General features: G+C 42.8%; 2 protein-coding genes across 5 annotated transcripts in view; both read right to left on the bottom strand.

Annotated features, from left to right (window-relative positions):
• Nucleotides 1-13,306, bottom strand: part of itpr3 (inositol 1,4,5-trisphosphate receptor, type 3) — a 40,702-nt gene that overhangs the window by 10,783 nt on the left and 16,613 nt on the right. For 3 of the 4 annotated variants that reach the window (XM_076042172.1, XM_076042170.1, XM_076042173.1), the window contains 24 exons: nucleotides 13,122-13,241; nucleotides 12,779-12,860; nucleotides 12,414-12,529; nucleotides 12,084-12,335; nucleotides 11,344-11,488; nucleotides 11,087-11,231; nucleotides 10,741-10,943; nucleotides 9,972-10,092; nucleotides 9,657-9,711; nucleotides 9,370-9,535; nucleotides 8,577-8,744; nucleotides 6,961-7,035; nucleotides 4,714-4,833; nucleotides 4,491-4,613; nucleotides 3,790-3,990; nucleotides 3,584-3,699; nucleotides 2,796-2,931; nucleotides 2,578-2,703; nucleotides 2,073-2,198; nucleotides 1,697-1,817; nucleotides 1,069-1,250; nucleotides 731-879; nucleotides 520-628; nucleotides 342-435 (listed from right to left, as the gene is read on the bottom strand). In XM_076042172.1, coding sequence (XP_075898287.1) covers nucleotides 342-435; nucleotides 520-628; nucleotides 731-879; nucleotides 1,069-1,250; nucleotides 1,697-1,817; nucleotides 2,073-2,198; nucleotides 2,578-2,703; nucleotides 2,796-2,931; nucleotides 3,584-3,699; nucleotides 3,790-3,990; nucleotides 4,491-4,613; nucleotides 4,714-4,833; nucleotides 6,961-7,035; nucleotides 8,577-8,744; nucleotides 9,370-9,535; nucleotides 9,657-9,711; nucleotides 9,972-10,092; nucleotides 10,741-10,943; nucleotides 11,087-11,231; nucleotides 11,344-11,488; nucleotides 12,084-12,335; nucleotides 12,414-12,529; nucleotides 12,779-12,860; nucleotides 13,122-13,241 — 3,251 coding nt within the window. The remainder of the gene's footprint in view (nucleotides 1-341; nucleotides 436-519; nucleotides 629-730; nucleotides 880-1,068; nucleotides 1,251-1,696; nucleotides 1,818-2,072; nucleotides 2,199-2,577; nucleotides 2,704-2,795; nucleotides 2,932-3,583; nucleotides 3,700-3,789; nucleotides 3,991-4,490; nucleotides 4,614-4,713; nucleotides 4,834-6,960; nucleotides 7,036-8,576; nucleotides 8,745-9,369; nucleotides 9,536-9,656; nucleotides 9,712-9,971; nucleotides 10,093-10,740; nucleotides 10,944-11,086; nucleotides 11,232-11,343; nucleotides 11,489-12,083; nucleotides 12,336-12,413; nucleotides 12,530-12,778; nucleotides 12,861-13,121; nucleotides 13,242-13,306) is intronic. The other variant, XM_076042174.1, reaches the window with a different exon arrangement.
• Nucleotides 4,532-13,306, bottom strand: part of LOC142898896 (tyrosine-protein phosphatase non-receptor type 7-like) — a 59,501-nt gene continuing 50,726 nt past the window's right edge. The window contains exon 12 of the transcript XR_012928657.1: nucleotides 4,532-4,541. The gene's annotated coding sequence lies outside the window, so the exon portion shown is untranslated. The remainder of the gene's footprint in view (nucleotides 4,542-13,306) is intronic.

Raw genomic sequence — 13,306 nt, forward strand, 5'->3', positions numbered from 1 at the left:
CATCCCACTCTACAACTCCTCACTTGGGGCGGGGGGGACATAGAGTGCTGAGGGTAGTAGGGAAGGGAGGGTGGCCATATCTGCTCTTGTGCGAGCACGATGCACTATGTCTGATCTGCCGAAGCAGGTTTGCAGGGAGCGACGAGCCCTTTTAACAGTAGGCGGGTCAATGTGATTAAACCGTCCCAAATGAAGTGATCAGATCGGCTCTTTCAAAACATTAGCACTGAATAAAGTGATTTGAATTGATAACCGATAACTGACGGTCCATACAGTCACACTTAAGTGTCTTTGCTGTCTAACACGATGAGCCAAACACGTGTCAGTAACATGGGGAGTACCTGCAGCTCCAAGCTCAGCAAGATCGCTCTTTGGATTGTTCTTCTTGTTGGGAAACAGGTAGTTCAGCAGTAAGACTTTCCGCAGTGAGATACCCTGCAAGGAAAGACTGGAGTTGCCTTCATGACGTTTCAATGACAGTGGAACTTTGTTGTTTGCTTCGTTAGGCATTGAACTGACCCGCTCATCAAAATCCAGAGTCCTGATCAGCATCTCCTGCAAGATTCTTAGAACTTTGATACACAGCTTCTCCTCGGAGGACATCAGCGCATTAGTGTGCTGGATCAGCCTGCACGCACAGACACAGACACACACACAAGTGCACACATGCAATTACAACTGTGTGTCTTTCTGCGTGAGCGCCGAAAGGAGTTGGAGAAGCCGAGCTTACTTGGATATGAACCCTCCGGACTCACAGCGCTGCCGGGCGTCTGTGCCTTCCAGAAACAGGAGCTCGGGCTGGTGGAGGACATCCACCAACACCGAGAGCTCAGCATTCACCAGTGGCTTCAGACGCTCCTCCAGAGTGTTAATGATGTCCTGGACACCACACACACACACACACACACACACACACACACACACACACACACACAGAAAAAAAATAATAAAAAAAATAAAATAAAAATTGCTTGTCACTTGATTGTCACATGGTTGTGGTCATGCGGAAGACAAATCGTCAATGCATTTCTGGATTGATTCAGCTCCTCTCCCCAAGCTTCCGAGTACCTGCAGCTTTTCTATGATGTTCTTGTAGTCCCAGGGGTTGATGGGAGCGGCCGGCCTGGAGGAGCGTGATGACGACCTGTAGTTGGGGTTGGAGCGTGACAGCGAGTTGAGAGCCGAGGTGGACAACATGGAGCTGATCTGAGCCTCCAGGTCCAGGGGAAGAGAGATTGAACGACTCTTTGCTGCAAATGAAAAAGAGAAACACAAACCCATCACCACCAGCAACAAACACTGCGTGCATGCTCCTTGTTGGCATTGTGAGCGCCACAAAACAGGTTGTCACTGACGTAGCGAGGACATTTCTATCAGGTTGGAAAGTGGAAGGGTTCAGCTGAGGCAACTGGACTCGTTCCTGCGATCTCGGGGACGTCTCATCATCGCAAGAACGAGTCCCGTTGCCTGAACTGAATCCTTCTACTTTAAGATGACCTGGACAGGAGAACCTTCACAGACAGATTCAAGTTAGAGCATTTAGCCTGTCCGCATTCGAAGGCTCAGGCTCATAGTTGCAGAATGAATAGAGGTCAGAGTCAGGGGTACAAAGGAAGGGGAAGTAAATGGAGTTCAGATTCAAAGATAGAGACACAGTGAATGGACAAGTGTGGGTGTCTGTGAGTGTGTGTCTGACCTGTCATGGCGAGTGTCTTGATGCATGTTTCCACCTGTCCTCGATGCTGCTGCTGCAGCCAGGGGCAGTCTAGCAGTCTGACAGACGACTGCAGCAGCTGGGTCACGATGGTGTGATGAGTCTGACAGCAAACACAAGAGGTGACAGGTCAAACATCACAAGTCATCCACACTCGTCCTGTTGTGGGAGATGCAAGTGTGTTGCATCTCTGGTGGTTCTAGAACTGACATAAATAAAGAGCGTTGATGCCTTTTCGTGTCTGCCCACAGTGTGGCGCTAAAGCCTGTGCAAAGGAGACCTGGAAATGGTGCACAGAACAGCTACAGCTACGTCAGCCTTAGAGGCACACAGAGACGGCCGAGTCATGGCCCCAGACCTGCAGAGATGTACTGTTCTCAGAAAATGGGGAGCTGAAGAAGGCGTTGATGGTGTCAAAGACCACGTTGATGATGTACTTCTCCAAGATGGGGTCAGAAAGATGCTTCTCACGTTTGTTGCACACCTGCAAAAACCCAAGAAAGAGAAAAAAACGTACTTACAGAGCAGCGCATTCCGTCACCTTAACAGTGCCTAACGTGCTTAGCAGGAGCCTCTTCAATGCCCCGATTACACACACACAAACACACACACACACACACACACACACACACACACACACACACACACACACACACACACACACACACACACACACACACACACACACACACACACACACACACACACACACACACGGGTCGCTGCTGCCATGCAAGATATTTAGGGTTCAGTGTCTTGCCAGGACAAATGGGCCACACACACTCTCCCCTCAACAAATCAAACCTACAGACCAATTCAAACTGAGGGCTCAGCGTGTGTGTGAGCGCGTGCAGAACGGTTACCCGGGCCATGTCCACTGTAAAGTCCTCAAACAGCTTCCAGATGTGGTTGGACGTATAGATCTCCTTCATCTCCACCTCTGTGTCAACGTAGCAGTGATTCACAAAGTTGACGTAGGCCACCTTCACCTGCACACACACACACACCGAGGTGAGGTTTGACATTTCATATTGCAGCTCAGCTGGCATAAAGACGCACGCTGTGCAGACGGTGACGGCACCTCGGTGATGCAGTCCTCGTGCGTCACCACTCGGACAACGTCTTCCAGTGGCAGCAGCGACGTGCACTTGATTTCGGTGTAAACATTTTTGCCCTCGGCGCAGGCAGCCAGCAGCTCCACCAGCGAGATGTGATATCTGCTCAGGGGAACATGACAGACCGAACGTCATTAAAAAGACACAACAAATTTTAATCAGACTGGTAGAGCACAGACTGCCCTGGCACCCGAGTGTGAACAGAATCCTTTTAAAGATCAGGGAACAAGAAATGAATGCTAATTCATTCACAGACAAATGTTTTAATTTACTTATTAGTCATTTTAAGAGGCTTCATTCGACCGTCATCTTAAAGGTCAAACACCGTGAGAACTGTCACGCCGATGGTGATAGGATAATAATAATGAAAGTAAAAACAAGATGAGAAACAGAACATGATACATCTTTAATTTTGACCGTGCGGCACCGATATTCATTCTAGTCTTGCTTCTCTGTCGGTCTGACTGCATGTGAGGTGCATGACAAGACAAACCTAAACCTCCACTGACCAAAAACACTTGGCAACTCCAGAGCTTCTGAACTAAACCCACAGACCAATAATAATGATGATTATGATGATACTTGAAATGTTGCCTACAATCTTACGTTTAAGTTTTTTTCAAATGAATTCATTATAATTCATTTAACTGTAGACGGACTTGGCAAATTGCTGAGATCTTCCAATGTTCTGTGAAAGCACTGTTTTAGTATCCAACGCTGGCGTGATGAACCCTTCCTACCAGTGTGTTCATACCTGAGTGGGCTGTTTTCCCCGACGCCTTCCCTGCTCTCCGCCATCAGCTCCAACATGACATTGAAGGAGGCCTTGTCATTGTAGAAGACCACAACGTCTTCGCCGGAATTGGTCAGCTGGAAAGAAACGAGGCGTTACTCCACGCACAGAGGCCAATACGCTTTGAACGAAGGCGCCGTGTGTCTCTTTGTCCCCCTCGTCCTCACCTCCGTCATGATCATGTCTTGACACTTCTTCACATACTTGCCCTCAGCCTTGATGATGGTGTGGAGGAAGTTGAGGTAGTGGACGTGGCGGCCGTGGGTGGCCAGGCAGTGGATGAAATGCTGCAGGACGCTCTCAGAGATCTCGTTGCACAGCTGGTAGTTGTTACTGAAGATGTGCTGCACTGTCTCTGCCTCCAGCAGCTGCACACGCACGGACAAATATCAAAATACAAAAAACATAGAAAATACCTTTGGCCACTGTGATGGACAACTTCAAACTAGCAAAGGTTGGACTTTTTTTTTTTTTTACTTCAAACCCCACACAATGCCAGAACAGGATAGTTTGTATTTCGCTGGACTCTTCACGCATGTCTTAAAAGGTCCAGTGTGTAGTATATGGCTTGATTTATGATGTATACATTGGTAAAAGCTTAACATGCTGCCAATAGATGCATTAATAAAAGTGTATAATTGCAGCACGATAAAAGTCATTTGGTTTTCCTATCCATAGCACGGTGGTTCTTATTAATATATATAAAACAATCTCCATAGATCAAGGGTCTCGCTCCCAGTTAGCTGCCATCTTGCACCACCATATTTCTAAGGAAGCCTACAATTATGCAACCAAAGTTACCTGTCCTGACTAATAAATTGGGTTTACCTACAACACCATTAAGAGAGGTTGAACAGGTGCAGCGTACCCCAGGGTTGAGGAACAGATTGAGGTTCTTATGCAGCAGCGTCTGGTTCTCCTGGTTCCCCATGCAGAACTTTTGCAGGAACAGATGCGTGTACCTAATGATCTCCTGCATCTTCACATCGTTCTGCAACACAGGTAGCGAAGGATTAACTGCCGACCACCACATCAGTCAGCCACGAGCACAGGCGCGCAATGCTGTTTACGTCGGTGCAACGGCGTCTCACCTGGTCATAGGACACCTGCAGCAGGTCCAGCATGACTTTGTGAGCTCCCATGTTCTTCAGCAACCTCTGCTGCTTCTTCCACACTCCACTGCTGCACATCTTGTTGAGCCTCTCCAGGATCTGTTGAGGAGAGCAGCGTTGAGATGAGGAGCCAGAGGTTTACATTTATAAAAAAACCACCGCCTGAACCAAACAGCGTGGCACTTTCAAATCAGCTGCAGTTCAGGACCGCTGTGCGCCATCACTAAGGGAATTAAAAGTGTCTTTATTCAATGTTCAATGACTGAACCGCAGCTTTTGGGGGGTCTCCACATGGCTCTTAAAACAAGAGTTAGGGTTTAAAAGAGTTTAATTTTTTAGGTTGAAAATGGGACATCACAGAGGATTTTCATTTTTATCATTATTATTATTATTATTATTATTATTATCATTATTATTATTATTATTATTATTATCATCACTAAAAAGTTAAAAAAAAAATGAATTCTTCCGTTGCATCTTATAAAAGACAGACTGACCATTTACAAGACTCACACAATATCTTGGGGATTGTCACTTACAGTACAAAAAAACTATCCTCAAGTTTGCTTGTGAATTACACAATATACAAAGTTTGAAAAGTTTCTGAACTAAATTGCCATTGCTGGTGAGGTTGTTTTAATCAGACCGCAAATTCAGTTAAACCCGAGCATAATTCACATGGAAAATAAAGACCGCTGAAAAGGCAAGATTAACCAGGCAGGTCAAAACAACAGGTGAAAAAATAAGTACATTTATGCATTACAAAAATTTTGCATAGTTAGCATGATTTAAAAACATATACACCAATGTTCATAACGTTGGAACAATTATGTTTTCAGACAATTTATCTCCATTTACGTCTATTTAAATTCATCACTTTTGACCAGGTTCACTGAGTACCACCATTTGTTTGGTGGTAAAATAGTCAGCAAATAAAAAAATTCAAATTTTACGGGCAGCTGTGTATATTTACACAGAGCAAATATCAGTTGGTTTTGTCTGTGCTGAGCCCTTCGAGACGCCTTTGCATGTGATTTAGCACTTTACAAATAAAAGCTGATTGACTGAAATGCTTTTCGGTCGCTTGTTTATCAGTTACTTTGAATAGCAAACAGGAATTTAAATGACTCAGAGCACGAGTACAGTGTATACAGTTTGATGAATACAGTTTAAGGAAACTCATAACTCATAACTCATAACGCGTCACATTTTTGACAGCGCAAATTGCGACACAAATGTACTATGTACTATGAGTCCTAATTCACCTCTGTGAAACTTAGCAGCAAAACACTGTTTCTACATGCGAAACCAGAATGTAATGGAGAGTCACTTCAGTATCGTGCGTCACTGTCCTAAATGAGCCATAGAATAGTTCATTTAAATCATAATTGCATTCGTTTCAGTCAAGCACCAGAGGAAACAGGCATAATAGCCCTTCACTCTGTGGAATTGTGTGTTGTTAAGTTCATTGTGACGATATGAAGGGGAGAAGAAGTAGACAGCAGGACATTTTCTGGAAAAAGGTTCATTTTTCTTTCTTTCCGGTTACCAATAAAAAAAAAATTTGAAACAATTTCAGCATGAATTAAATCAAGAGATCAACAACAACAACAACAGCAGATCAAATGAACTAAATACACAATCCTTGACTTGATCTTCGATTTAGCTGTACAAAGATCGCAATTTTAGTCACAACACAATGTTAATTTTCTTATTTTAGAATTACTTGAATGAGAATCATCGCCACGAAAAACACTTGATGCATGTATTATATAAAACACAGCAAAACAATGTTAAAACATCATGTAAATTCAATGAAACAAGCAAAAATAAGCAATCATTTTGATGGAGAATAATATCACTTTGCTATATTTATAATTTGACTAGTTAGGGAAGAAATAATTGTGAATGATTTAATTGATTGATTTTTATCTTCTTCTGATTTTTGGAGAATTCTGATTTTTCAAACTGCATTTCTTGATTTGTTTAAAAAAAGAATTTTTGAATTCCGGGTTGATTATTGCTGGGAAAGCAATCATTTGATGCAATTATTCTGAGCACTGAAAGCCCCCACAGGTGAAGAGACGAGGACAAAAGCACCACATCAAGGCCTCGAGTGACAAAGACACAGCATCCCTGCCCACATGGAATGATTGACAGGTCCTTTCTTGGAAGTGCACATTCACAAAGCAAAAGCAGTGGTGGATATAAAGCAAGAGTTCCTACCTCCTTGACTTTCTGGTAGTTCTCATTGCCCTTCTCTGGTTTCTCCTTCTTTGGCGTAATATCCTCTGATGCCCCCTGCAGGATGCAGAGGGTAAAACAGCATATGGAGTTCTCCATGGGCAGGGGTGCTTTTATCGTTCACACTTGAGTCACAGGTCACGCTATGTCGTTGTGATATGGTGAAAGTGTGTTGATCGAATATATACACCTTTGCGTTGTACATTGATTCTCGATTGTAAAATATATATATATTTTTTTTTTTTCAGATTTTTTTTTTTTTTACCCCTGTCTTATCAAACGATACCTTGCAAAGTATACACAAAGAAATGAAGGTCATTCCTGGGTCTCCAATCAACCATTTCTATTTCTTGTTGAATATTAGGTGTTATATCAAAGCGTTAGTAGCAGTTGTTAGGTTTTAGTTTGTTTAGTTATGTATTAGTGGGAATGTGGTAATAGATGTATAAATCATGTCAGTGCACTTATGGAATTATATATTACTAATATATACATATATATATATATATATACATATATATATATATATATATACATGTATATATATGTATATAAAACAAAAATCACATGTACATAAGTATTCAAAGTCTTTGCTCAATACTTTGTTGACTTTGGGGCAGTTTGGCCAACCCTCTTCTTTTGCAGTACCAAGTCGAGAATGTGACTAAACAGATGTTTGTGTGCATGTGAGTGTGTGCAGGCGTGCATGGGTGAGATAGAGAGAGAGAGAGAGACAGAGAGAGAGAGAGAGAGAGAGAGAGAGAGAGAGAGAGAGAGAGGGAGGGGGATGGCATAACATGCATGACATGCACAACACAGGTCCATTGCCAAATCTAAACCCGACCATGGAGTTGCACCTGAGACACCAGCAAGCCCCACACCAACATTAAGTCATAATAACCAGGATGCATCGGTTCCAACCAACCTAAGTGTATCGTTATCTTTTTTTTAGTAGCTTGACGATTAATCAACGTTAATCTCGCACCTTTTTCGAAAGATCACTGTCTTTCGTGAGTTTGAGCGGGTTAGTGAAACGCAGTTAGTGCTGCGACTGTGAAGTCACGGTCGCTGGGTGAAGTTATTCCGCATCGGTCAGTTATGAAAAGCAGTCAGTCTTTGGAAATTACAACATAAACACGAAGCACAGAGTGAAAACACAGAGACGTTAAACAGCAACATCACTGCAAACATAAAACTATGACAATGTGCACAAGTATATAGTGCACAGATGAAATGACAGCTTTACGGTGGCATTTTTTGCTCAAGCAATTTGTTGGATATGACAATACATTTGGTTTAAAGCATTACACACAACAATTTATAATCCAAACTTGCTGTGTGTTTGGTGGCAGAGATATCTGGTGAAACTATCAATAAAATAAAAATATAAAAATCTTTTTTAAAAAAAACAATGTTTGGCGATACACATTTACTATTAGTGAAGCGTTAGCAAACATTCTGTTAATCACTTCCACTTAGAACACTGTGACTCACAGTTTACAGCTCTATCAAATTGTGTATTCATGCTTCACAAACGATGGATTAAGGTTATAAGTAAAGCACGTTCGGCACTTGTTGAACACGTTTGATCTTCTCACCTCTGATTTCTCCTTTTTGTCTTTCTTGTCTTTCTTGCCATCTCCTCCACCCGAGCTCTTCTTTTCCACCCACAGCTCGGACTTCTCCACCAGCGTCCGCAGGCGATCCAGGTCTGCTTTGATGAGCTTGTAGTTCTCCACATCCTGGGCCGAGATCAGCAGCTGGACCTGTGTTTTGACAGACACCCAACCAATATAACTGCGAGGACTTTTTCCACCGGCGGTCCGTTCACTCATGCAGCCATTTATGTACGATTGTTTTGTGAAAGTGCAGCAGTCAATGTTTATTCGCTGTTGGAATAAAAATTACTTGCTACTGAAGAAATCATTTTTAATAGACGTTTTTAAAGAACTGAGTGGATCTACAGGTGCTACCCAGAAAATTAGAATATCCTGAAAAGGTATTTCTGCAGTTCAACTTAAAAGGTGAATGTGACATATTATATAAAGGAATAATATGCAAATCAATATATTTCAAGTTTTAATTTCTTTGGATTTTGCTGATCAGGTCTTGCAGCTTAAAAAAAACAAAACCCTCAAATTTATTTGAGTTTGTGGGTTTGTGGTTTTAATAAGCTGAAAATCTTAATCAGCAAAGTTACAACAAGGAACTGCTTGAGATGTCAATTTGCGTGTGATGGCTCAATAAAATGTGTTGCTTTCATCTTTTATGTTCAATTGCCAAAATAAAACAACTTTTACTTGATATTCTCATTTTTCGGGTAGTACCTGTATATTTGATTTTTGATATGTGTGTGTGTGTGTTTGTGTGTGTATCTGAGCGCGTATGTACCTGTTTAAAAGTGTGCAGCACTTCCTGCCTCTGGCTGAAATGTCTGAAGAGCAGCTGCAGGGCTCCAGACACCAGCGGCGGGTAGTCGTGCATGGTGAGGTGGGTCAGCACCCGCAGGAACATACGTCCACCTTCATCGTCCACTTCCAGGATGCTGTTTCCTTTGCTGCACAAAGACATACAAAACACACAGGCAGACAGACAATTCAAATTGAAGCTACAAAGATGATTTTTTTCAGGGAACATCTTATGAACTAAAACCTGCGTAGAACGCCCGTTTTACATACCCAACTCCAAACATGGCCTCTGCTTGCTCTCCAATGTGCTGTAAGTTGATGGTGGCTGAGAATAGACAGTAACAGTGTGTTCATTAAACATCAGGATGTGTCAATATTAAGGTCCTGGATGTAAATAGAAGAAAAATAAGGAAGCTACACTTAATATCTGGTCTGACTTGTTAGTGATTCAGTTACAGCGCGTATAAAACCATGGTTGATTACGTATGGTGTACATGGAGTTGATGTAGAGATACTGAAAACAGCAGCATTTCGACGCTCGACATGCTGTGCAGAGTCAAAGTGTGAAGAAGTTCCCATGCGCACCTGCGTGTTCCATGTTTGTGGTGGCGTCAGCGTCGGCCATGGGATAAACATCCACAAACTCCTTCTTGAACACAGACAGCAGGAAGGACAGACGATAGTCCAGACGGACATTGAGGATGAACTGATGGGAAGCAGACACAGAGTCGGTCCAAAGCGGAAGTGTTCACCAATTGAATGGGAAGCATCAAAATGCTCCATTTGCATGAGACAAGTCAGCTTGAGCTGATGTTGCTTTCTGGAGAAGGCAGCGTTCAGTGTAGGTAAAGGTGACATTACTGTCACCACATAGAATAATAATACATGGAAAAAATAATAATGGTGAACAGTTATAAAGCTATATATACATACACACACAGGTAGATAGATAGATAGGTAGATAGATAGCCTTGTATTTACAGGTACTACCAGAAAAACTAGAATATCCAGTAAAAGTTGTTTTATTTTGGCAATTGAACATGAAAGCAACACATTTTATTGAGCCATTGCACGCAAATTGACATCTCAAGCAGTTCCTTGTTGTAACTTTGCTGATTAAGATTTTCATAAAGATTTGACGTTATGTAATATTCTAATTTTCTGAGTTTTTGAATTTGAGTTTTTTTTAAGCTGCAAGACCTGGTCAGCAAAATCCAAAGAAATAAAAACTTGAAATATATTGATTTGCATATCATTCCTTCCATTGCAGAAATACAGCAACCTTTTCAGGATATTCTAATTTTCTGGGTGGCACCTGTATGTATTATGCGCATAATTGAAATCCTTAAGACACCTGCAATATCTCCAAGATCTTCAGCTTGGTGTCCATGACTGTCAGGTCCATCTTGTCAATACTGTCTTTCCCGCCTCTCTGCCCGTCGAGCACCAGCCCTGCCCCTCTTTGGCCAGAGCCTCCAAATATGGACTGCTTCCTGTTGAGAACCATGGTGGACATCATCTGACCCATCCCATGAATTGAGCGCTTCACATTCTTGCCTGTGGACAGTGGAGAAAAGAGAAGCATTTTACACATACAAGCCATAAAGGCTTCAGAGGTGAGGTTTTACACACAGCCTCTCTTTACCAATCACAACAACAATCAGTTTCATCAATACGACAGGCAGATAGAAGGTGAGCACCTGAGCCATCGTCGTTGAACAAGAGCCCAGCGTATGCAGGGTTGGGCCGACAGTCGATGATGCCCAGCAGGGTTCTGGTGAGTCTGAGCAGCTCAAAGAAACTGTAGAAACCAAAGTAGATCAAATGTCTCGCCAAACTCACCACCTGGGGAAAAAACAACAGCGATAAAAAAAAGAATGACCGCATTAAAAAAAAAAAACAGTCAAATACAAGAGGACAACCTTTCAGAATAAAGCGATCATGGCGCAGGACGGACCTCGTAGGTTAGTTTGTTTTTCTCCTCATTGTGGAACGGCAGCTCGTCGTTGAGGACGTTGTTCAGATACTCCTCCATGAAGGCCATCGTGTTGGAGAAGCGGTTCTTCTTGTTGTCTCTGCTGTCGTCCATGTTGGAGTCGTAGCTGAGGATGGCATTGGGGGTCGCGAGGAAACATCAATCACACGCTCAAAGCGTCCAACACAGCCGTTGTGATACTGACCAACTGTTTTGATGACAATTTAATCAAGAGGCTGAAGTGACACGATGGAAGCAGACGACCACTGGAAGGTCCGGTGTGTAAGTAACATTTGGCTTGATTTAGGATTTTTATCTTGGTAAAAGCTTAAAATACTGCCCGTAAATACATTCAAGAAAGTTTATAATCGCAGTGCTGTAAGGGTCATTTAGTTTTCTACCCTTCGAACTGTTCTCATACATATATACACAGGTACTACCCGGAAAAATGAGTTTTTTTATCTTGGCAATTTAACATAAAAGATGAAAGCAACACATTTTATAGAGCCATTCCACACAAATTGACATCTCAAGCAGTTCCTTGTTGTAACTTCGCTGATTAAGATTTTCAGCTTATTAAAACCACAAACCCACAAACTCAGAAAATTATTATAAAATTTGAGTTTTTTTTTTTAAGCTGCAAGACCTGATCAGCAAAATGACATTGCAACCCAGAGAATCCAGAGATTCACTTCTCTAACACCAAACAAAAAGGTACCAACTCTTTAATGGTGATGCAAGTGGGGATCTCGGTCCAGAGTCGAGCAAACTTGACCGGCGTCACCAGCTCCTGGGGGTCTCGGTCCACGTGGGCGTGCAGCATGAGGCGGCAGAAGGAGGCGCGGAGGTCAAAGGGCAGCGTCTCGTCCATCATGCACAGGAAGATGAGGTCTATGTCCAGCTGCTTGGAAATCTCGTCTATGGCCAAATACTGGCGGTCCAGGCACATGCGGGCGAAGAGCTTCAGCTGGTACCTGAGCAGAGAGAGAAGAAGACCCTCAGGTTGCTTCCTGTCTCCCAATGAGCTGAATTCAGCGGAGGCCCGCCTGTACCGGTAGTAGGTGAGGACGTTCTCGTCGTGAGCGTTCCCTTGTCTGGCTTCCTGGGCGAGCTGCCGGATGCTCTTCTCTTGCCGTTCGTTGGTCTTGTCTGTCCACACCAGCCAAACCTGGAACAAAATGTATCGTCAGGGTCACCACGGCCACTATCAGTCCAGTCAATCCACCTGTTCATCAGGTCAAAGCAGTGAAAATGTCAGTGACTGAATTGAATTGAATTGAATTGGAACCGAAAGCCTTTATGGTCATAGTACTTTTTAGAACAACAAAACTCACATTGGTTACACACAATAAAGTCAAATAAAAAAGTACACAGTAAAAAAAACAATCATTTGAAATGCAACAATTTAAAGATGTACCTCGTCCTCATCGCCGTAGTCGTCCATTCCCATGTATTCTGCCTGGACGACACCAGGGGGCACCTCCTTAGGAATTCTGCGCCTGAAATTAGATAAAAAAATATCAAATGTTCAGAGTTAAAAGACATAATCTGAAGTAAAGCAACCAGCTTCATATTAGTAATGGCCGCTGCTTTTAACAGGTGTGAGGAATTTATGAACATAAACCTATTAAGTGTAATCAGCTGTTAAAGTTCATCTATTTCAAAATGAATGTAGATTAAAGTGAACGACCTGATGTGTTTTATAATCACAAGATCAATTTTTTCAATCCTATTTTTCTCCTCCCACTCCTCTTCCTCACTCTGTCTTGATGAGGATGTCCTGGTTTTTGGGTTCCAGCACACATTTACAGATGAGCTCCTGCGTGACGGGTATGGCGACGTTGTTGGACACACACAAGTCAGACAGGTAGTCCAGAAATCTGGGGAGAAACGACGAGCCGAGATATAAACTCCCGGCTGTTCAGCAGCTTCTCCCCGCAGCCGC

This window comes from Nelusetta ayraudi, unplaced genomic scaffold (assembly GCF_046127955.1).
Source record: "Nelusetta ayraudi isolate G7.1 ecotype Tasmania unplaced genomic scaffold, CSIRO-AGI_Nayr_v1 ptg000070l, whole genome shotgun sequence".
NCBI lineage: Eukaryota > Metazoa > Chordata > Actinopteri > Tetraodontiformes > Monacanthidae > Nelusetta > Nelusetta ayraudi.